The sequence below is a fragment of the Callospermophilus lateralis genome, chromosome 18, assembly GCF_048772815.1.
Source record: "Callospermophilus lateralis isolate mCalLat2 chromosome 18, mCalLat2.hap1, whole genome shotgun sequence".
NCBI classification, from domain to species: domain Eukaryota; kingdom Metazoa; phylum Chordata; class Mammalia; order Rodentia; family Sciuridae; genus Callospermophilus; species Callospermophilus lateralis.
The window spans coordinates 14,280,856-14,303,777 of record NC_135322.1 but is presented as its reverse complement, the minus strand read 5'-3'; the positions used below and the strand labels follow the sequence as shown (position 1 = coordinate 14,303,777).

The 22,922-nt window shown below is 37.5% G+C and overlaps 1 protein-coding gene across 1 annotated transcript in view; it reads left to right on the top strand.

The window, feature by feature from the left end:
• The window catches only part of Znf546 (zinc finger protein 546), a 35,143-nt gene extending 21,101 nt beyond the window's left edge, over positions 1 to 14,042 (top strand). The window contains exon 5 of the mRNA XM_076839003.2: positions 222 to 14,042. Coding sequence (XP_076695118.1) covers positions 222 to 2,320 — 2,099 coding nt within the window. The 3' untranslated portion in view covers positions 2,321 to 14,042. The remainder of the gene's footprint in view (positions 1 to 221) is intronic.
• Positions 14,043 to 22,922: the final 8,880 nt, after the last annotated feature.

The following is a 22,922-nucleotide window of genomic DNA, read 5'->3' as shown; positions in this document are numbered from 1 at the left end:
CGGCTTTTGAGCTTAACAGCAGAGCTAATTATGCCAGATACAACATGTCTACAAAGCCTAAAACCTTCACCATCTGGCCCTTTATAGCAAAGTTTGCTGAGTCTTGCTTCAAACCTTTAAGTCTGTTATTTCAGATCACTTTTTATTTCTATTGAAAGATGTAGCCCATCATTGCACCCTCAACACAGAAACTAGCATTATTTTTTTTTTTTAAAAAACAGATTTCACCAAGAAGTTATTTCCAGAAAAGGATGTTTGTGAAAAATATTTGTCTCAATTTCAGACAGTGGAAAAAAGTGAAACCAACAATGGGGATACCATTTTCAGAAATGGATTGCAGAACAAGCGTGAATTTGAGAGAAAAGAGGAACATCAGATGGGATGCATTAGTCAAATGATAATCCAAAACCAAATTTCTCTTCCTCTACAACAGAAAATTCATCCTAGAGAGAAACCATATAAATGTAAGGAATGTAAGAAGGCCTTTCGACAACAGTCTTACCTTATTCAACATATGAGAATTCACACTGGTGAGAGACCTTATAAATGCATGGAGTGTGGAAAGGCCTTCTGTCGAGTGGGAGACCTTAGAGTACACCAGACAATCCATGCTGGAGAGAGACCCTATGAATGTAAAGTATGTGGGAAGGCCTTTAGACTTCACTATCACCTTACTGAACATCAGAGAATACATTCTGGTGTGAGACCCTATGAGTGTAAGGAATGTGGGAAGACCTTTAGTCGAGTTAGAGACCTCAGAGTACATCAGACAATTCATGCTGGGGAGAAACCCTATGAATGTAAAGAATGTGGGAAGACCTTTAGACTTAATTATCAACTTGGTGAACATCAAAGAATTCACACTGGTGAGAGGCCCTATGAATGTAAGGTTTGTGGAAAGACTTTTAGGGTACAACGACATATCAGTCAACATCAGAAAATCCATACTGGTGTAAAACCCTATAAATGTAATGAATGTGGGAAGGCCTTTAGTCACAGTTCATACCTTGTCCAACATCAGAAAATTCATACTGGTGAGAAACCCTACAAATGCAAGGAATGTGGTAAGTCCTTCAGTTTTTATGCAGAACGTACTCGACATCATAGAATTCATACTGGTGAGAAACCCTATGCATGTAAAGACTGTGGGAAAGCCTTTCGTCTTCGAACAGAACTTACTCGGCATCACAGAACTCATACTGGTGAGAAGCCCTACGAATGTAAAGAATGTGGGAAGGGTTTTATTTGTGGCTACCAACTTACTTTACATCTGAGAACTCATACTGGTAATGTTCCTTATGAATGTAAGGAATGTGGGAAAACCTTCAGTAGCCGCTATCATCTTACTCAACATTACAGAATACATACTGGTGAGAAACCCTTCCTGTGTAAGGAATGTGGGAAAGCCTTTCGTCTTCAAGCAGAGCTTACCCGGCATCTCAGGATTCATACTTGCAAGAAACCTTATGACTGTAAGGAATGTGGGAAGGCCTTTATTCGTAGCAGTCAACTTATTTCACACCAGCGAAATCACACTAATGAGAATACCTATGAATGTCAAGAATGTGGGAAGATTTGTAGTCGTCGTTACAATCTTATTCAACATTATAAAATTCATACTGGTGAAAAACCCTATGAATGTAAAGAATGTGGAAAGTCCTTTCGTTTTCAGACAGAACTTACTCAACATCACAGAATTCATACTGGTGAAAAGCCTTATAAATGCAAAGAATGTGGGAAAGCCTTTATTCGTAGCAATCATCTTACTCAACATCATAGAATTCATACTGGTGAAAAACCTTACGAATGTAAGGAGTGTGGGAAGACCTTTAGTCGTCACTATCGTCTTACTCAACATTACAGAATCCACACTGGTGAGAAACCCTACGTCTGTAGTGAGTGTGGAAATGCTTTTATTTGTAGTTATCAACTTACCTTACATCAAAGGATTCACTCTGGTGAGATTCCGTATGTATGTAAGGAGTGCGGGAAGACCTTTAGTCGTCGGTACCATCTTACTCAACACTTTAGACTTCATACTGGTGAGAAACCTTATGAGTGTAAGGAATGTGGGAATGCCTTTCGCCTTCAAGCAGAACTTACCCGACACTATGCAGTTCATACTGGAGAGAAACCTTATAAATGTAAGCAGTGTGGGAAGGCCTTTAATGTTAATTCAGAACTTACTCGACATCACAGAATTCACACTGGTGAAAAGCCTTATAAGTGTGAAGAGTGTGGGAAGGCTTTTATTCGTAGTGACCAGCTTACTTTACACCAGAGAAGTCATACTAGTGAGGAAACACTGTGCATGATGTAGAGGATACAATGGCTTCTTGAAAATGCCTTTTACATTAAGGATTTGTAATGTATTTTTACATATTAGGGAATATGTAGGAATCACTTTTGCTTCATATTTACAAATTATTTTACATGTTATGGTTTTGAAACTTTAAAAACCAACATCACTCAGGCTTGGTTCAGGTTTAGCAGATTGATTCTGGTGCAGTGCAGCTCAAGCCATTGAGAACTTTTTTCCCCTCACAAGCTGATGTTGAGCAGTACTTCTGTAAAGCGCAAGAACATTGGTTTACAAGGGGACGGGGAGGAAATGGAAAGGAACACTATAAAAGCTCCATTTTTCTTATTTAATTTAATGCCATAAATCATCTGTCAGATTGCTATAAATTTCTAAACACTTGCTCCCACTGTCTGGCCCTTAACTCATTGTAGACCAGAAGCAAACAATTCGTCCACATGGTCCACTTCTTTTAGAACTAGAACAGAAGATGATTGTTAATGAAATGAGTGTAGGAAGGACTTCAGCCACAGCACATCATTGTTCTAAGTCATAAGTTCACTTCTGCCTATGCAGAAGTTGGCAAGCCTCTTCCTTTCTGTGCCTCAGTTTTAAAATGGTAGTAATAGTATCTACCTAGTAGTATTTTTGTGAGGATGAAATAAAAATGGAAACTTTTAGAAGAGTACTTGAGAAAGCATGTGCTTAATATTACTGTTCTTATTTTGTTATATTTAATTATAGATGGACACAGTACCTTTATTTCTATGTGGTGCTGAGGATTGAACCCAGTGCCTCACAAGTGCTAGGCAAGCACACTGCACTGAGCTATAGCCACAGTCCCTACCATATTATTTTTATCACTAATGGTACCCTTAGTAAATTCACTTGAGAGGAATACTACATGGGTGAACTTAAAAACCACCCATTACCTTTCACTCAGTAAATATGAATAACCAGATAAAATCCAGTAAAAGAGAGTGAACTTCTATTTCCAAAGCCAGAGCTCATCTCTGAAAATAGGAAAAAGAAATCTCTAGATTTCATGAGTGTAAAGATGACAAGAATAAAGCTTTTAAAGAATCAGGAAAGCTGTAATGCCTTTTCATGACCCCAAAACAAGATATGCTATAATTTATAATTTCTTCCCATTAATTGGTAAATTAGAAGACACCAAAAGACTACTGTCCATTCGGGAAAATTAAGATAGTATAGTGACCCCTGGTGTCAATATGATATTTACGTGTCTTTGTTGTAATATTTGAATATAAATGGATATCATCACACGTCAACTTTTCAAGAGTAAAAGCTGCCTTCTACTTAATTACTACATAGCTTCACAACTAAGGAGATTAATAATTCTATAGTCTCTAACATTTGGTCTCTTTTTTCTATCGTGGAACAGTTCAAGAGGAGCCCTTTTCCCCAATGTTATCACATTGGCTTTTTTCAAAGTTTAGGATAGTTGTTGTGTAGAATATTATAAATTTTTTTCTCATTGTTTTTTCAAAATGTTTTTAATGTGCTCATTTATTCCCACTATTTCTCACGAATTGAAGTTGGAATTAGAAACTCAGTGAGGTTCAGATTAAATAATTTGACAAGAATACTTAATAGGTGATCTTTGTATTTCAGTTGTAATCCATTAGTTGGCATACAGTGTCACACCACTACATTGTCTTTCATTGATTCATTTGATGCAGCAGATTGTGCTTTCCAAAGATGGCTACACCAGTGCATCCTGTTCTACATGCTAACCTTACAGTGTGATATTGCACTCTCCCGTCAAGAGGTAGGGTCCACATTCTTGCCTTTGAATCTGGGCAGGCAGGCCTGTGTTTGTGGCAGAAGTGACACTACATGAGTTCCAAGACTAACTCACAATCGGCAATATAGCTTCTGACTGATATACTTGGGATGCCAGAGCCCTAGGAAAGGTCCAGATAACAGGTTCTGATTAGAGTCCTGATTTATATTCCAGACAACAGCCCCATCAGGCACCAGGTATATGAGTATGTACAACCTTTAAATGATTCTAACCCTGAGCTTTCAAGCCAGCCCAACTGGTACCAAGTGGAACAGAGACAGCATTCCTCTGCCTGCCCAAATTGCAGATGCATGAGTGAAATAAATATTGCTTTAAGACACTAAGTTTTGGAGCAGTTTGTTACACAGAAATAGATAATTATCATATAAACCAAGCAATTCAATTACCATGTTTCTTTGCTATGGCACACTTGAAAATTATGAACTTTGAAGGTATGCCCCAACACATAGATGCCCTCAGCAAAGGGTGGAGAGGCCTACAATCTCAAGACACTTGAAGAAATCTTCTAATTATCTAGTGATGTGTTAGCTTTTTATTGCTATGACCAAAATATCTGACAAGAAGAACTTAAAGGAAGAAAGTCTTATTTGGGCTCACAGTTTCAAAGGTTCAGTCCATAGTTGGTCAACTGCATTGCTTTGGGAATGAGGGGAGGCAGCACATCATAGCAGAAAGGTGAAGTGATAGAAAGCTCATAGAAGCCAGGAAGGAAAAAGAGAAAAAACATGAATAGCCAGGGACAAAATATAATCCCCCAAATCATTCCCCCAGTGACCTCCTTCTTGCAGCCATGCCCCACCTCCCTGTAGTTATCACTCAGTAATACATTCAAATTATTAATCCATCAAATGGATTAATCTACTGATGAGGTCACAGCTCTCATAGTCTAACCATTACAACTACGAACATTCTTGCAGAGGTTACCTTGTTTCAAACACATGAACTTTTCCTGAGACAGTTCATATCTGAACCATAAGAGGTGACCACTTATGCTGATATAGAGGTGACTTCTAGGAAGTCAGGTCAGAATTCCTGGAATATGAAAAATAACATAATAGCAGAAATGTCTGTGGTCATACACTATAAGAAATAGTATAGAATAAGATCAGCAAAGTCACTGAAGGACAAAAATACAGAAATGAAAATAATTCCTGGGTGTGTATTGTGGGTGTGGACAGATTACAGAGTTGTGAAATAGGATCCCAAACTTAGTCTTTCCAATTTACAATAGTGTTAAGTGATAAAATTTGAAATACAGGGGCTGGGATTGTGGCTCAGCAGTAGAGTGCTTGCCTAGCACCAGCAGGACCTGGGTTCGATTCTTAGCACCACATAAAAATAAACGCATTGTGTTGTATCCATCTATACCTAAACATAAACAAATAAATATTTTTTAAAATTTGAAGTATAATTTCTATTTAATATATGAGTTTAAATCCATTTCCTAGGCTAGCCATATGACAGTACTTTCATATGATGTTGGGCAACAGAAGTGACTCATAGCAAATCATTAGCCACTTTATTAACAATGGTAAACAACCAGTACTCCGTATTGTAATGTGTTGCTAAACTATGTTGTTTGATAGCTTAGGTATATTAAATGCCTTTTCAGCTTGTGATATTTTCCAGTGGGTTTATTAGGAAGCAACCCCCTTATAAGTTAAGGAGCATCATACAATTCATTCACAGTGGAAAAAAAAAAAGCAGAAGAAACTTCCTCTGAGAACATTCAGGTATTGAATTTAGTAAAGACCTGAAAGCAGCTGTTACAAATGTAAAGAACTACATGTATAAAGAACTAAAAGTATAGTGATGCTCTCACCAAATAGAGAATGTCAGTGCAGAGACAGACTGCTTAAAAATGAACCAAATGGAAATTCTGGAGCTGAGAAGTGTAAGATCTGAAATGGAAAAACTCACTAAAGGGCCCAACAGCAGATTTGAGCTGGAAAAAGAATTTGTAAATTTGAAAATAGATGGATAGAAATTATGTACTTTGAAAAACAGGAAGAATAAAAAAATGAACAGAACCTCGAGGACTTGTAAAACATCAACCATACCAACGTGCACATTAATATAAGGACAAGATCAGGAAAAAAAGTTTGAAAAAACAATACAAGCTGGAGGTGTGGCTCAGTGGTAAAGCACCTGCTTAGGGAGGCCTTGCATCCAGTCCTCAGCACCAAAAACAACAATGGTCAGACCTTCCCAAAGCTGACTAAGCACGCACATCTACAAGAATCTCAAGAAGGCCTAAGTAGGATAAACTCATACCAACACCTACTCAAACTGTGATAGAGAGCCACATGATTGTCCTTGGCTTCTGACAGTTGAACTAAGAATATCTTGAAAGCAGCAAGAGAAAAAATGTCTCATCATATAGCATCCTCAATAAGAGAATCAGTTTCTTACAAGAGACTGACAAAGGGCTGGAGATGTGGTTCAAGCAGTAGCGCGCTCGCCTGGCATGCGTGCGGCCCAGGTTCAGTCCTCAGCACCACATACAAAGATGTTGTGTCTGCCGAAAACTAAAAAATAAATATTAAAATATTCTCTCTCAAAAAAAAAAAAAAGAAGAAGAAACTGATCAAAAAGCAGTGTAATGAACCTAAAAGCACTGTCAAAAAAGAAAAACCTGCTAACCAGGAATTTCACATCCAGCAAACTCTCCAATAAGGACAATATCAGATAAAGACTGAACTAATTTGTTGCTCTCAGAACTGCCTAACAAGGAAAATTATTAAAAAATTCTTTAGGCTGAAAGAAGGTACTAACAGATGGCAACTTGAATCTACATGAGGAAATTAAGTTTTGTTAATGTTGTTACTTAGATAAATATTAATGTTGTTACTTAGATAAATATAGCCATATTCGTAACTGATAAAAACAATACCATAAAATAATTGTAAATTATCGGAACCCTAATATATCAAGATGGAATTGTGTCACATTTGTATTAGTGATGGCACAAAGGAGGCAGAGGAAGGGAGCTATACAGGAGCCAAAAATTGATTTATTTTTTTAAGCTAATGTATATATTTAATTCCTAGAGTAACCATTAAGAATGTAACTTTACCCCCAAGGTTAAGAAGAATTAAAGGATGTAGCTCAGTGATAGAGCACTTGCCTGGCATGTATGAGGCCCCAAGTTTGATCCCCAACACCACACACACAAAAATATAAATGATAAAATACCAATTAGACACAAAAGACAATAAGGGAAGAAAAAGGAATTAAAGATATGAGACATGTAAAACAAATAGCAAAATGCAGACATAATAAATTTAGCCTTGTAAATAAGCAAAAAGAGGCTGAAAATTAGTGGATGGAAAATTAATGAAAGGATGGAAAAAATATACCATTCAAATGACAGCAGGGGTGGTTACGCTAATATAAGATGAAATAGCTTTTAAAAAGTCACTAAAGACAAAGAGGGACATTATTTAATTGATAAAAGAGTAATCCCCTCAGTAAAATAAAAACAATTATGGATAAATATGCCCCTAACAAGACACCACATACATGAAACAAAAATTTGGAGGTAAAAATAGTTAATAAGATGGAGATTTCAACTCCCTATTCTCAATAATTTAAGGAAATCCAGCAAGGATATAGAAGACTTAAACATTAATTACCAATAGTTATTAAACCCTCTATTAACAGTAGAATACATATTCAACATGTAACATTCTTTAAACAATATGCTATAGTCAGTAGGTCAAAAATTTTAATGAAGACTTAAGTATATTCTCTGATCACAATTACAAATCACTAACTCGGGAAATTTGGTTAATTTAAAAAATATTTTTGAATTTCCAAAAACATTGCTAAGTGAATCAAAGAACACCATGTGAACCAAAGAAAAAAATGAACAATTGGAAAATATTTTGAATGAATATGAAAAAAAATCAGCTTATGGGAGAAGTAATGGGAAGTTGAGTTTGGAATCAAAAGACTGAGAAAACAGCTGTCAAATCAGAGATAAGTGATGGAAGGAATGCACAGATTCAATGTTGAAGGTCAGAGACTTGTAGAGACTCAAATTCTAGCTACTAGACTAGAAAACAAATCATTTGTTAACCCAGAACCAGTACTTGCACCATCAGGTAAGTCTGGAAACAGTGAAAGAATTGAAAATCAGTCCTGAGTTTAGCTGCAATAGGATATAAAGCCACCTAACGAACATGAATTGATGTGTTTTTCAATTTGTTAGTGGAGAACTGTGGTGGGCAGTCATTGTGCAAAGATCATTTTTTAACTTACAGGTGAGGAAGCAAGTAAATCTCTGCAGCTTCATCCTACCAATATATGGAATGCCTTTTCAACAGGCTGGCCCTGTAACCTGTGTAAATAGACTGAGCTTAGGCTGCGGAGCCCCCTTCTCCTGACACACACACACCAGAGTCTGCAGTGGGAGTGAGGTAGGGTAGAGCAAAGTGTACAACACTTCCAAAGAGTGTAGCTCCTCAGGGGCAGTGAATGCACGCACCTGCACTGTGCCTCCATCAAGAGCCTCCGTCAGGCAGAGTGGTGCCTATGGAACAGTATATACCTCCACTCCTGTCTACTATTGACCACACCACCAACCCTCCATAACCTGGCCGTAGTCCCACACTCTGGCCATTAGCCGCTGTCACATACAGGTACCCCAGCTGCAGCCCTACACTCCAGCCTCTCGCCACCACACTGCACCCTGCCAGCCCCTAGCCACCAGCTGCCACCCTATACTCCAACTGCTAGGCTACACCATACCTCTGCTGTGTGCTATGTTACCAAAGAATTGAAAACTATGAAGGTGAGCCCACATTTGTTTATATATTAGAGTATGAAAAAAAAGTCTCCATTTTAAATCCCAGCAAGGAGCAAATCTTGACTATCGTTGCATTAGCTGTCTTTTTGTATTTAATTTTTAAGTTTTTTTTTTTTTTTTTTTTTTTTAAGTTGTGATGGACCTTTATTTTATTCATTTATTTATATGTGGTGCTGAAAATTGAACCCAGCACCTCACATACGTGAGGCAAGTGCTCTACCACAACCCTGGCCCCCCCCCCAATTTTTTTTTAAAGAGATAATTTTTAATATTTTTTAGTTTTCGGCAGATACAACATCTTTGTTTGTATGTGGTGCTGAGGATCGAACCCAGGCTGCACGCATATCCAGGCAAGCATACTACCGCTTGAGCCACATCCCTAGCCCCCAAGATTTTTTAAAATATTTATTTTTTAGTTGTAGTTGGACACAGTACCTTTATTTATTTTTATGTGGTGCCGAGGACCGAACCCAAGGCCTCACACATGCTAGGTAAGCACTCTACTGCTGAACCCCAACCCTAGCCCCTGTTTTTTTGTATTTTGTTGTGTCTTCCCTCATTGGTTTTTTATGATTCCAACTCTTTGATGTATTCTTTCAATTAATTGGGGTTTTCTTGCTACTTCTTCCTTTCTCATATTTATTCCCTTTCTCCCTTTTTCTACCTCCCTTTCCTTTCTCTTCTTTTCCCTCTTCCTGCAGTATAATTTAGTATGAAGTATAGCATCATTAATGCTCGATTTTTTTAGCATATTCTATATTTTACACCCACTCTCATAGCACATGTTGATATTTAGTTTGCTTTTAAATTACCACTGTTACTGTCAGTTACTTTCTCCTCTCAAAGTGGTGCTGGTAGTTGAATTAGCACTTTGATTATTTTAGTATCAACACATCCAATCACTGGGCTGGGGGTAATTTTAAAGAGATAAATGATCACTAGAAGACACTCACATAAAAAAAAAGTCCATCACAAGAGATGTACAAATATAGGATCTCAGCAAAACAAGGAAACAAGACAAGTCACCAAAAAGTTGATAAAGTCAGACATTGAAGTGAATGAAATAACAGAAAAAGAATTCAAAAATTGTTAAAATGATCAGTAAATTAAAAGAAGATCTAAACAATGAACTAAGGGGGAAATATGGGTTATGACAATGCATTTTAATAAAGAGATTCTGAAAAAGAATTCTGTAAAGGCAAAGCACAATAAGTTAAACTCAGCTAAGAGACTCCAACAGATTAGATCAAATGGAAGAAGTTCAGAGCTTGAGTACAAGGCAGATACTCTGGAACATTCTGACAGTAGTAAAGACAAAATAAGAAACTGATCAAAATATCCAAGAACTCTGAGACATTAAAAGACTTAACAAGGTGCATAAGTACAGAGGAAGAAGCAGAGATATGGGCTAATTGCATTGATAGCCTAGTCAGTGAAATAATACTATTTAAATATTCTGAACTTTAAGAATGAGATGGACATCCAGATACTGGGGGCATTTAGAACCCCAAACAGATAAGACCAGAAAAGAACCTCTCCACAACACACTATAATTAAAATGACAAATATTCAGAATAAGGATACAACTTTAAAAGTCTCAAGAGAGAAATGTCAGGTCACATTTAGAGATAAGAAATCCAATGTTTCTCCGATTGGCTTAACAGAAATCCTAAATTCCAGAAGACTTGGAACAATGTTATGTCAAGACCTTAAAATAACTGCCAACCAAGATTGCTCTATCTAGCAAAACTATTCATCAGAATCCAAGGAGAAATGAAAAAGTCCCAAGATAAGTATAAACTAAAATAACTCATGACTACTAAGGGAGAATAGCAGATGAAACTTAAAGAAATCCTACACACAAAAAAAATGTAGGGTAAAAAGAGCTTGGGAAAGAATGAATCTCTTGGATGAGCAGTAAACAAATGAGAATTAGAAATCAAAATATCAAGAAATAATAAATACATCTCTATAACACTGAATGTAAATGACCTCAGTTCTCCAATTAAAAGACAATAGGCAGGCAGACAGGATTAAAAAACAAGACCCAACTCTGTTCCCTTCATAGGCAAAGACATGTTCAGGCCAAAAGCAAAAGGATGCAAAATGATACTTGATGTATTTGGAACCTGAAAGCAAGGAAAGCACTTACTCTCATATTCAACAACCAGGTCAAAATTAATCAGAATATACAGAATCATCACACAATGGTAGAGGGAAAAATAAAACAAGAAGATAAACTGATTGTAAATATTTATGCCCAAATGTTGGTAAACTTAATTATATAAAACAAATGCTACTTGATGTAAAGTCTCAGATCCTGATATGATAGTACTTTGTGATTTCAATACATGTTTTTCAGCAATAGATAGGTCACCCAGACATGAGATCAGCAAAGTCACTTTATACCTAAAAAATACTATAAGTCAAATGGACTTAACAGACATCAATAGTCTAATTCATCGAACAAGAGCTGAATATACTTTCTTCTCAACTATTCATGGAAATTTCTCCACAATAGGCCATATTTTAACCTGCAAAACAAGTCTTAGCAAATAGAAAAAAAATTTATACAATTCCTTGCATCTTATCAGATCCTAATTGAATAAAATTAGAAATCAGTAGCAAGAAAATATACAGAAAACTATATAAACAAATGGAGATTGAATAACATATTTTTGAATGATGAATGGTTTTAGAAGAAATCCAGAGAAATTTTTAAATTCTTAGAGTCAAACAAGAATATAAATATAATATACTAGATCTCTGGGACAGAGTAAAGGCAGTTCTGAGAAAAAAGTTTACAGCTATGAGTTCCTACATTTTAAGAAAATCTGGAAAATGCCAAATAAATTGCCTAATAATATATCTTAGGGTCTTAGAAAAAGCAAGAACAAACCAATTTCAAAACCAGTTAAAGGGGCCTTGGGTTGTAGCTCAGTGGCAGAGTGCTTGCCTAGCATGTGTGAGGCACTGGGTGCAATCCTCAGCACCACATAATAAATTTAAAAAAAAAAAAACAGTAAAAGGAAATATCAGTCAAAATTAATAAAATGTAGAATAAAAATACAAAGGATAAAGATAACAAAGAATTGGTTCTTTGAAAAGATGAATGAGATTAATAAACTGTTAGCCAAACAAACCAAGAGAGAAGAGATGAAAAGGGAGATATTGCCCCAGATATCTCTGAAATCCAATAAATCAACAGGAATTACTTTGAAAACTTACACAGCAAAACATTAGAATATCTAGAAGAAATGGATTATAAATTTATAGACATGTGACCTACCCAAATTGGGCCAAGTGGATATAGAGAACCTAAATAGATCAATAACCAGCAATGAAATTGAAGCAGTAATAAAAAGCCTTCCAAGCCATGTACAGTAGCACAACCTGCAATTCCAACAACTCAGGAGGCTGATTGCAAGTTCAAGACCAGCCTCAGCAATTTAATGAGGTTCTGACTAAAAAAAAAAAAAAAAATCCATTGCATCATACTCTCCATTGCATCATAGCCTCATGTTTTACACACACACACACACACACACACACAACCCCACCAGCACCACCACTCCCCAAAAAACACAATTTTCCAACAAAGAAAAGCCCAGGACCAGTTGGATTCTCAGCTGAATTTGACCTGACTTTAAAAGAAGAATTAATGCCAATAATACTCCTTAAATTACTCCATGAAATAGAAGAGTGTAGAACACTTCCAAATTCATTTTAAGAAGCCAGTATCACCCCAATACCAAAACCAGAGGATACTTCAAAGAAAGAAAACAATAGACCAATATCCCTGATGAACATTGGTGCAAAAAAAAAAAATCCTAATAAAGTATTAGCAAATAAATACTTGACAACAAAAACTATACATCATGATCAGAACAGTCCAACTAAGCCAGGTAGTAGAGGTCAGGATAGTAATAACCTTTGGTATTGGTGACTTCATTATAGAATTAAAATAGATCCTGAGATCTTGGCATTATCTTGCTTTCATAAGAGTGTCATGAAAATGTAATGATCTGTACACTTATGCTTTGGACCATTTTTTAAAAATTCATGTTGTACTGCAATAAAATGTGGAGGAAAACATATCAAATAAATAAGATCCTAGAGCTGTTATAAATCTCATCTGCACTAGAAGATAGAGAAAAGATTTGATACATGTTTGGGGATTGCAGTTATCTCAGAAAAGAAAAAAGCAGATGTACAAAATAATATATTGAGAACTTAAACAGTGTTCACTACTTTCACAGTTAGGACACCAATCCAAGCCACTAGCACACCTCTTCTGAACCATTGTGATTTGCCTTCTGAAAAGTCTCTCATTCTTTGTTCTACTGAGCCAAGAACCTGATGGTAAAGATCGTTTATGTCAGGATTCAATCAGCAATAAAACCACTAGGAAGGTGATGGATGGAATATGGGGTTTATTCTAAAGAACAGAACTTCTGTAATTATGGGAGCTGGTGAGGAAGTCTATGGGATGCTGCTGGCTTTGTCTTCGATGGCCTGAGATCACCATGAACTGCCAGCTTGTCAGGTTGAAAAGCTGGACATGAAATTGGAGAAAATAAATATGAACTGGACCCCATGTCCACCTCCGACTTCTGTCACGGGGTGACCTGCAGAAGCCAATGGCCTGCTGAGGATGGCACATAAGCCTGCTCCAGCAGTACAAGAAGCTAATTAAGCTCTGGTAGGAGCCATAGTGACGCAGACACAACTGGGACATCATGCCAACAACATGAGTCAGCAGATAGGCAGCTGTCGGGAGCCATTTCCACACGTGACTGGGTGACTCCCGGTTTGGGCCTGACTCTTCCGGCTGTGTCGGAATTTTCCCAGCCCTCTCCTGTTGAGAGAACCCGTCTGTGTGGGGGTGTGACTGACCACTGACCCCGGGGGCCCAATCACTGACCCTGACCTTGGAGTGCGGCCCCCCCTTCAACCTTCATTGGATGGAATTCTCCCCTGAATTTCTTGTTCCCCAATAAAAGGCTACTCCCTGGCGTGTTTCTCTCTCTCTCTCTCTCTCTCTCTCTCTCTCTCTCTCTCTCTCTATATGAATATACAGTAAATCCCAAATGTGTACAATTAAGATGTGTTAGTGATTTTATAATAAAAATAAATACCAAAAAAAAGGCATTCCGAATGTTTTTCTATAATGAAAATATTTCTTCATGTGGAAGGCAGATTTCCTACTTGACAGGTTAAAATGCTTAAGAACTGTTATTTAAAACTTTATATCAAGGACAGATATCACAACACATACCTGTGATCACAGTGATTTTGGAGGCTGAGGCAGGAGGATCATAAGTTTGAGGCCAGCCTCAGTAACTTAGCAAAACCCTGTCTCAAAACAAACAACTCATATCTTTACTTCATTGTTTTTCTGACTTGGTCCACAACAACAACAAAAATAAAAATAAGCAGGGGGTGCTGGGGAAATAGCTCAGTTGGTGGAGTGCTTGCCTAGTATGCACAAAGCCCTGGGTTCAATCCTCAGCACCACGAAAAAAAAAAAAAAAAAAAAAACAAGGAAAAAAGTTATCCCTCTTTGAAAGTTAGATGCTTTTGAGTGTAACAGTTGAAGAATATTAAGATATTATAAAAGTACTAAGATAGTAATTTTTCCAACTCTAACACAAATGGCAAAAACAAGAATACATAATACATTGTAAACACTTCAAAAATCTTAGGAGTAAACTAGATCAGTAATATGCTAGAAAAATAAAAGCAAGTATCACATAGTGATGAAATAGCAAATGGAATAAATTTTCACATTCTTTGATGAAAGGGCATAATATGGTATCAAGATTTGAAGTTTTCTCAAGGTAATATGTAAATTGATCTCAATATCAACATCACATGAGAATTTGTTGGGAAATGGATAATGCATCAAATTTTACCTATGTTACACAAGAAAACCCATGTTATTTTTCCACTTATTTTCAAACATGCAGAAACCCAGCCCTTTAAAATATATATTTATAAAGACTTACTGTTCTGATAATACAGTTCAGTGGTAGAATGTTTGCCTAGCACATGTGAGGCCCCAAGTTCAAGCCCAATACCATGCCAAAAGAAAAATATTTGTATTCTGATATGTTCAGACTAAGTTGCTATTTAAACTAATGAAGTGGATGAATGCACCTAATTTTCTAAAACTATACAACAATGAATATGACAATGACAAACAGCCAAACATAACAGTGGTACAGAATGAAGTGTCTTGAAAAAATAGAAAATTCAAAATATGAAAAAAAAAAACCTGTTCAGTATGAAGAAATAGAAAACTGGTGAATGATTTAGAAAGTCTAAAGTTGAACTGCCAAATCAAATCTTACACATTTCAGGGGGGAACCACACACACACACACACAGAGCAGGAACCAGATACCCACCCAGAGCTGTGCAGTAGCCAAGAATGCCAAAGTGACCCATAAGCCCTGTATGAGAGTCACCACCACACGAAGGTCCGTGTACCCTGATGTTCAATGAGATTTCATTAACTCATCAAACCCTTATCAGCATGACCATGTGTTAGCCACAGTCCTGATCTGTCATTTTCAGGGTTTTTTGTGGCCCTCTGGAACAGTGTCCAAGGTAGGGTCCACATGAGGTGTCTGATTATTAGACCAGAATCACATCTCAGCCTCCACACCTCTCAGTTCTGAGTCTGCCATTGCACAGAAGGGCCCAGCCATGAGTATATCCCCGAGGGAACCTGCCTTCCATATTAGGTCTGGCATTCACTGAGGGGCATTTTTTGATTTGGAGATCAGCACCTACAGTGGCATTTCCTGGTGCACCAATTGTGAAAGTTTCAAACAAAGCCTTGATATCCTCATGCAGTGCACACAAATCATTTTCATGTGATCACCCACGTTCAGTGTCATCCAGAGGAGGTCCTGTGGAAACAAAGCCATTACCATTCACCCAAGATATTCTGTGCACCAGACGTATAATTTCCTTATTTGACCTTGAATCAATTTTGACCTCATGCTTAAATACTCTCAGATTAAAGAAAATCAAAGGACAACTGTGACAATTTGGACAGAACTAATTCAGGGAAAGAACTGAGACTGCAGGAAAGTTGGTAAGAAGACACACAGCAATTGGAGTCCTCCCAAAGCCCCAAGCAAGGGCCCTGCCACGGCTCATTCTCATGAAAAAGCACCGTCGTCCACACACTGTCGATTCTCACCTCTGAATACATTCACCCCTTTTTTTTTCCCAGTTTCTAAGTCTGAAATACAGTTCCACTCACCTCTGTTCCAGAAGTTACGCCTGATGTTTACCAGACATGTCACAGGAGAGAAAGTTGAACCCTCACTTATAGGTTTGGTTTCCTTGACTTCATCTCTCTAGAGCTGCTGCGGTTATTATGTTATTTCTACCATCAGTGACTATGTCTGCAAGAAAAGTCTCTGAGCATTTTTTTCTCAGCATGCTAATTATCCAAACTAATTATTTACCAAGAATATCCCAGCATGCTGTCAGAGGAAGCTGGAAGAAAAGTTTTGCTGCATTCCCTATAGGGGTGACGCCAAATGACAGACCTAATAGATGAGAGATTTGAGAAGTGCATGACCCTGCCTATATTCATTCATTCTCTCTCTCTCTCTCACACACACACACACACACACACACACACACACACACACACCTCTATTAACATTTCCAGCAAGAGATTTCTTTTTTTAAAAAATTTTTTAAGAGGGAGAGAGAGAATTTTAATATTTATTTTTTAGTATTTGGCGGACACAACATCTTTGTTTTGTATGTGGTGCTGAGGATCGAACCCCGGGCCGCACGCATGCCAGGTGAGCACCCTACCGCTTGAGCCACATCCCCAGCCTGTAAGAGATTTCTTGGATTCCTGGAAACCTAATGAATTTCACCTGTTAAAGACTTGGTAGTTGGGCTGGGGTTGTGGCTCAGTGGTAGAGCACTCGCCTTGCATGTTTGAGACCCAGGTTCGATCCTCAGCACCACATAATAAACAAACAAAAAAATAAAGATATTGTGCCCATGTATAACTAAAAACATTTAAAAAAAAGACTTGGTAGAAAAGAAAATAAAAAGACCTTCCAAGGACAGTGTGTTGATTTGTATATAAGGAATCAGATGCTGACCTAGAACCCATTGTAAAAGTTAAAATATGCAAGATGAGGCCAAGGGATGGAATGCCAAGGTACCAGGGGCCAAGAGGATGTGGGAGTGAGAAACCAAGGAAGCTAAGACCACTCTCTTATTAAGTGGAACTGTTAGGGTTAACCAGAACTTCAAGGTGTGAAGGGAACTGACAGGTCCCGACTTGTTGAATTATAGTAAACATTTAACATTCTTCATTAGATCAAGGTCTGTTATTAGTTTAAAACTAGGATCCATGGCAGAAGGAAATTAATCTTTTTACAGATGCATATATCATCATTCAACATAAATTTAGGAAGGAATAATGGAAGGTAAGGATTAATATGATGGATGGAAGGAAACAGGTTTTGTTGTTGTTTGTTTTTAAGGGGAGGCATTTTTTTGAACCCAGGAATGTTTAACCAATGAGCCACATCCCAGCCCTTTTTATTTTTTATGTTGAGACAAGGTCTCCCTAAGTTCCCGAGACTGGCCTCCATCCTCCTGCCTCAGCCTCCAGAGTTGCTGGAATTACAGGCATGAGCTACTGCACCCAGCAAGGGATTTCTTAATGACTAACATCTTTCTGAATCAGGAGTCAAGAAGAGTTGAAAAGGCAGACATTGGAGGAGAATTGAGACTACTTGAAAGCACAGCAGCAGATAATGGCAGGAAAATTGAAAGAGGAGACAGGAGATGCACCCGGAGAATCACAGCAGGAACTCAGATGATTTGTTGCCAATGAAATATTTATGGCCAACACCCACCTGCCTCGCTGTGTAATTCATCTGCATAAAACTTCCACAGAGTAGCTGTGGGGGGAAAAGGACACTAGACTTGAGGCATTTCCAGGTCAGTGTCATAGAACAACACTAGGGAACTGTACATGCTGTAAAGACTTGAAGGACTGACAAAAATTATAATAAAGAGAATGGTTCATATAAACTTGCGTGACAGAAAACTAGGAATGTATATAGATGGTCCAAAATCCTATGAGAGAATAGAAAACCATGTGGGGAAAAACCTACAGAAGTCTGAACAGGACTCTCCACTGAATGCCAAGTTGTGAATACACAGGATGAAACTTCACAGGACTGAGCACAGGAAAAACAAACATGAAATGATGAGCTTTTAACAGTTCTCAGAGCTTTTTAAAAAATGTTCAAGAGATGACCAGCTAGAAAAGAGCCACTTTGAGCATTTAATAGAGGCACCAAAGGGGCAATGCCTTAGTAATTGAACTAAATCTATTTTAAAAGACTATTCTGTCTGGGTGCAGTGGCACACATCTGAATTCCAGTAACTCAGGAGGCTGAGAGAGGAGGATTCAAGGCCAGCCTAGGAAACTTATGAGACCTTGTCACAATATATATAAAAAAGGACTGAGACTATAACTCAGTAGTAAAGCACCCCTGGGTTTAATACCCACTGCGACACATGTACACACACACACACACACACACACACACACACGAAGTAAGACTATTCTAAGCTTGCCCTATCAAAGTTTAAATACAAGCCTTGAATGAATCAAGCTGAACCACAAACAAAGCAGCTGAACATCAGAACAAAGCCTAACATGTTTTTAAAAAAACCAAAGCCAGATGTAATCGCACACACCTGTAATCCCAGCAACTGGGGAGGCTGAAGCAGAAGGATTGCAGTTCCAGGCCAGCCGCCTCAACTTAGAGACCCTGTCTCAAAATAAAAAGTTCAATCCCTAGTATGCAAAGAAAAAAAGAAAGAAAAGAAAACCAAAATCCAAGCATTCAAGCACTCAAAGTAAAATTGACAATGCCCACGATACAATGCCATGAAACAATCATTGCACATGCCAAGAGACCAGAAAAAGTTGACCCACAAAACAATAATTAGTCAATAAAAGCAGACTCCCTAGCAGGGGAGGCTGAGACAGGAGGACTACAAATTTGAGGCTGGTCTCAGCAATTTAGTGGGGCCAAAGGAGCATAGAGTCTGTCTCAAAAAATAAAAAGGCTAGGGATTCATCTCAGTGGTAAAGTGCCCCTGGTTCAGTCCCCAGTACCAATGCAGCCATTATGGAAAATAGTATGAAGTTCCCTCCAAAAAAATAAATAAATAAAAACAGGGCTACTTTATGATCAGGCAAATCTACTTCTGTGTATATATTCAAAGGAAATGAAATCAGCATCTCAAAGATGTACCATTGTCACATTATTTGTAATAGTTAAGATATGGCCATCAGTAAGGGGTTGGGATAGCCCCAACCCTTGTCTCAGGGCCTTCTCAGAGTTTGTCCCCAAGATGGGGTGAAAGCAAACTTCTAACTGATTGGCAATAAAAACGGAAGGAGGCTTAGCCCTCAGTGCTTGAATCTCTTTCACTATCTTTTCCTCCCATTCCCAAGACTGAGTTTGGTGGGGCAGCGTGGAAAGAGCTTGAAACTTCTGAGCCCAAGTGTCCAGCCTCTGACCAGCCTTCTCTCAGGATTGCTGACTGTTTAACAAATTATGAATCCCCACAAAAACATGTATATGCTCTGGGTGGTCCTCATCTGTTCTCTGAGCTGAGTAGGAAGCTGCCTGGAAACTACTGCCCTATTGCACCTCTCCCTCACTGCAGCTGCCCCAGAACCTGGGCCTGGACCACAGAGGTTAGGAGCAAAGGCGGCATTAGAGCAAAAAAGTAGGGGAAAACCAGATTCAGACTAGAGATGTCCAACCATAAAAGAAATTGGACACACATACACCTTCTGTCATGTGTGGTAGAGACTTTTCATTTTTCCAAAGGGGAAAAAAATGGAAAAACTGTTCCTCCTCCCCCCATTTTTGGAATCCAGGGCCTCATTTACTAGGCTACCACTGAACTACAATCCCCTCGAGAAGTTCACTGAATGGAAAAAAATTAGCAGGTAAGATGTGGAAACAATCCAAGGGTCCATTGACAGACGAGTGGGTAAAGAAGTTACATAATATTATTTATATATTACATAATTATACATATATTATAATGAAAGCCTTTAAAAGGAAAGAATCATGCCATTTACAAAACATGGATGAACCTAGAAGACGTTATGCTGCATAAAATAGGCCAGATGTAGAGAAATAATGCACAATCTCACTTACATATGGAATTTTAGTCATTCACAGAAGCAGGAGTAGAATGTCGGCTACCAGGGTGGAGGGGAAGGGAAGATGTACATCAAGGACACAGAGTTCCAGTTATGCAGGATGAATTGGTTCTAGAACCTTAACATAGTTTAGGGACACCAATATTACTGATTTTATGTTTGGAATTTACTCAGACTTCAAGGTGCCCCCACCACAAAAACAAAAATGATGACCTTGTACAGAGATGGATGTTAATTTGTCTGATTGTAGTAATCAGTTCACTATGTGTGAATCAAAACAAAGCTCTACACCTTATATATAATTTAAATTTTTAAGTGATACAAAAGAAAATTTTAAAGAATGAGATCTTTTTACCTGTGAAATACTATTAAGTGGGCAATTAATCTCAATCATGATGAAAAATGATTTGCTGATCATTTTCCAAATGAAAAGTACAAACTCACAGAAGTTAGAACCACATTGAGATCCAAAAATTGAGTTTTTGAAAACTAGCAAACAAAAAATTTTAGAGCAAAGAATAAATACATGTTAGATAAAAATGAAATGATGAGCTAGGTGTCATGGCACATGCCTGTAATCCCAGTGGCTTAGGAGGCCAAGACAGGAGGATTGTGAGTTTAAAGCCAGCTTCAGCAAAAGCAACCGAGTGCTAAGCCACTCAGTGAGACTCTGACTCTAAATAAAACTCAAAATAGGGCTGGGGATGTGGCTCAGTAGTTGAGTGTCCCCGAGTTCAATCTCCTGAACCCAATAATAATAATACTGAAGACTTTTTATAAGAAATTATGCAGACCAGAAGACAATGGAATTATAGAGGGGGGGATTACAGATCCATACAGATATAAAGAAGAAAGAAGACTCAACATAGAATTTTATGCCCCCCAAAAATCTTTGTCAAGTAAATTTAAAATAAAAAAAAAAACACTATCATCTGGTGAGCAGAGCAGAATTTATCACCAACAGACATTTATTATAAGAAAAGCTAAAATTCTTCACAGGTGAGAAAAACAATGCCAGAGAGAAACTCACAAATACTGAGCATTGGAAATGGGAAATATGTAGGTAAATGTGAACGTTTTTTCATCTTTAATTTCTTTAGAGACCCTTTCTAAAACAAAAATTATGACCTAATGTGGTGAAGGTTATAACAAAGGTAGAAGATATGGCAGCTGCGTTAAGGGCAAGAGGATGAGGGAAAGAGATTGTAGGGTTATTATTTGTGATGTGGTCCAATACTATTTAATGGTTGCCTGTGGAAGGTTGAAGGATCTATTGTAAACCCCAGAGCAATGACAAAAAAAAAAAAAATTGTAGCTAATAGTGGATTTACTAGGAAATCCTAAAAAAAAAATCCAGGAAAAAAATTGAGGAGAAATAGAAAACATCAAGGAGGGTTAAACACAATGATATAAATAATGATATTAAAAATAAGTCTTTTAAAAACTTTTATTAAAGGGCAAAGGTTGCTATGCTGGAGTTAAAAGGCAATTATGAACTATTAGTTGTATATAAGAAACTCATTTAATATAAAAATATCAAGAACAAGTTAACACTCATGCAAAAAATGAAATTTGGTATCTCAGAAACCAAGGATTTGGGCAATCTTATGATTTAGTCTCTCAATTTTAGTCTCTCAATTTTGTAGTGACAAAATTGGGTACCTGAAATGACTCACATTTGATCTTCTTAGCAAGAAATATGTCAATCGTCACGCTATATGGAGTCACAGGCTAAGGACTTAAGTTGAAAAGCTCTTATGTATGAAAATTCCCCATATTTAGGCAATAAAGAGGCAAAGTACCATAAGTCTTTTTTGTAGACTAACTATCCATGTCTAGGAACATGAGCAAACTGGAGATACAGCAACCTCTATAAATTCTACAAACAAGCTGTGACCAAGTTTGGTAGTATCCCAAAGGTGATCAATTTGCACACCCATTTGCCTGATCAGAAAAGCAAAATCATAGAGCAATCAGGTTTAATATAATTTAAAATTGATAATGTATGCAAAGATTCAATAAATATGACTTATAATCCATTAAACAGAAAACTGAAGTAAACCTACAGGTGATTCACACAATGGAGATAGTAGACAAGAGTGAGATACAGATCCTCCAAGAATTAGGAACCCTGTCAGATTGTTGGTCTAGTAGAGTTGGTCTAGCCCTGTCAGATTGTTGGTCTGGCAGAGACATTTGCATTGGTTTTGGCTCGTTCTATCCAAGCAGCTTCTCCAGTAGAACACCAGAAGATCTGAGAGGAACAGAATTCTTTTTTTTTTTTTTCTTTTCTGAATCTACATTTAAAGAATTTTTGCTACAGAGTCAACTAAACATAGGTTTCAATTATCACACACAAAAGGAATAAAATAAAACTGTTTGAAAAAGTTACACATGGAAGATTCTAACCAGCAATCCCCGAGTAGGGCCATCAGATTTCAGATTTACTGTTCTATAATACTCCGAAAGTTCATTTCTAAAAAGAAACCCAAAGAAACAAATGTATGATCTAATAAAAAAACTGATAGAAACCACTTCTACATTTCAAAAAGCACTCCTAAAGGATGCTCTGACATTGCAACTAATAGTAAAAGATGTTGACTCGACTATGCTGAATGAGTAAAGAAAACTGTAGATGAGAAAACAAAGGAAATCAGGAAAACGATGAATGAACAAAATGAGAATCTCAGTAAACAAAGTCAGAAAGGAAACAAATCCTGGAGCTAAAAAGTGCA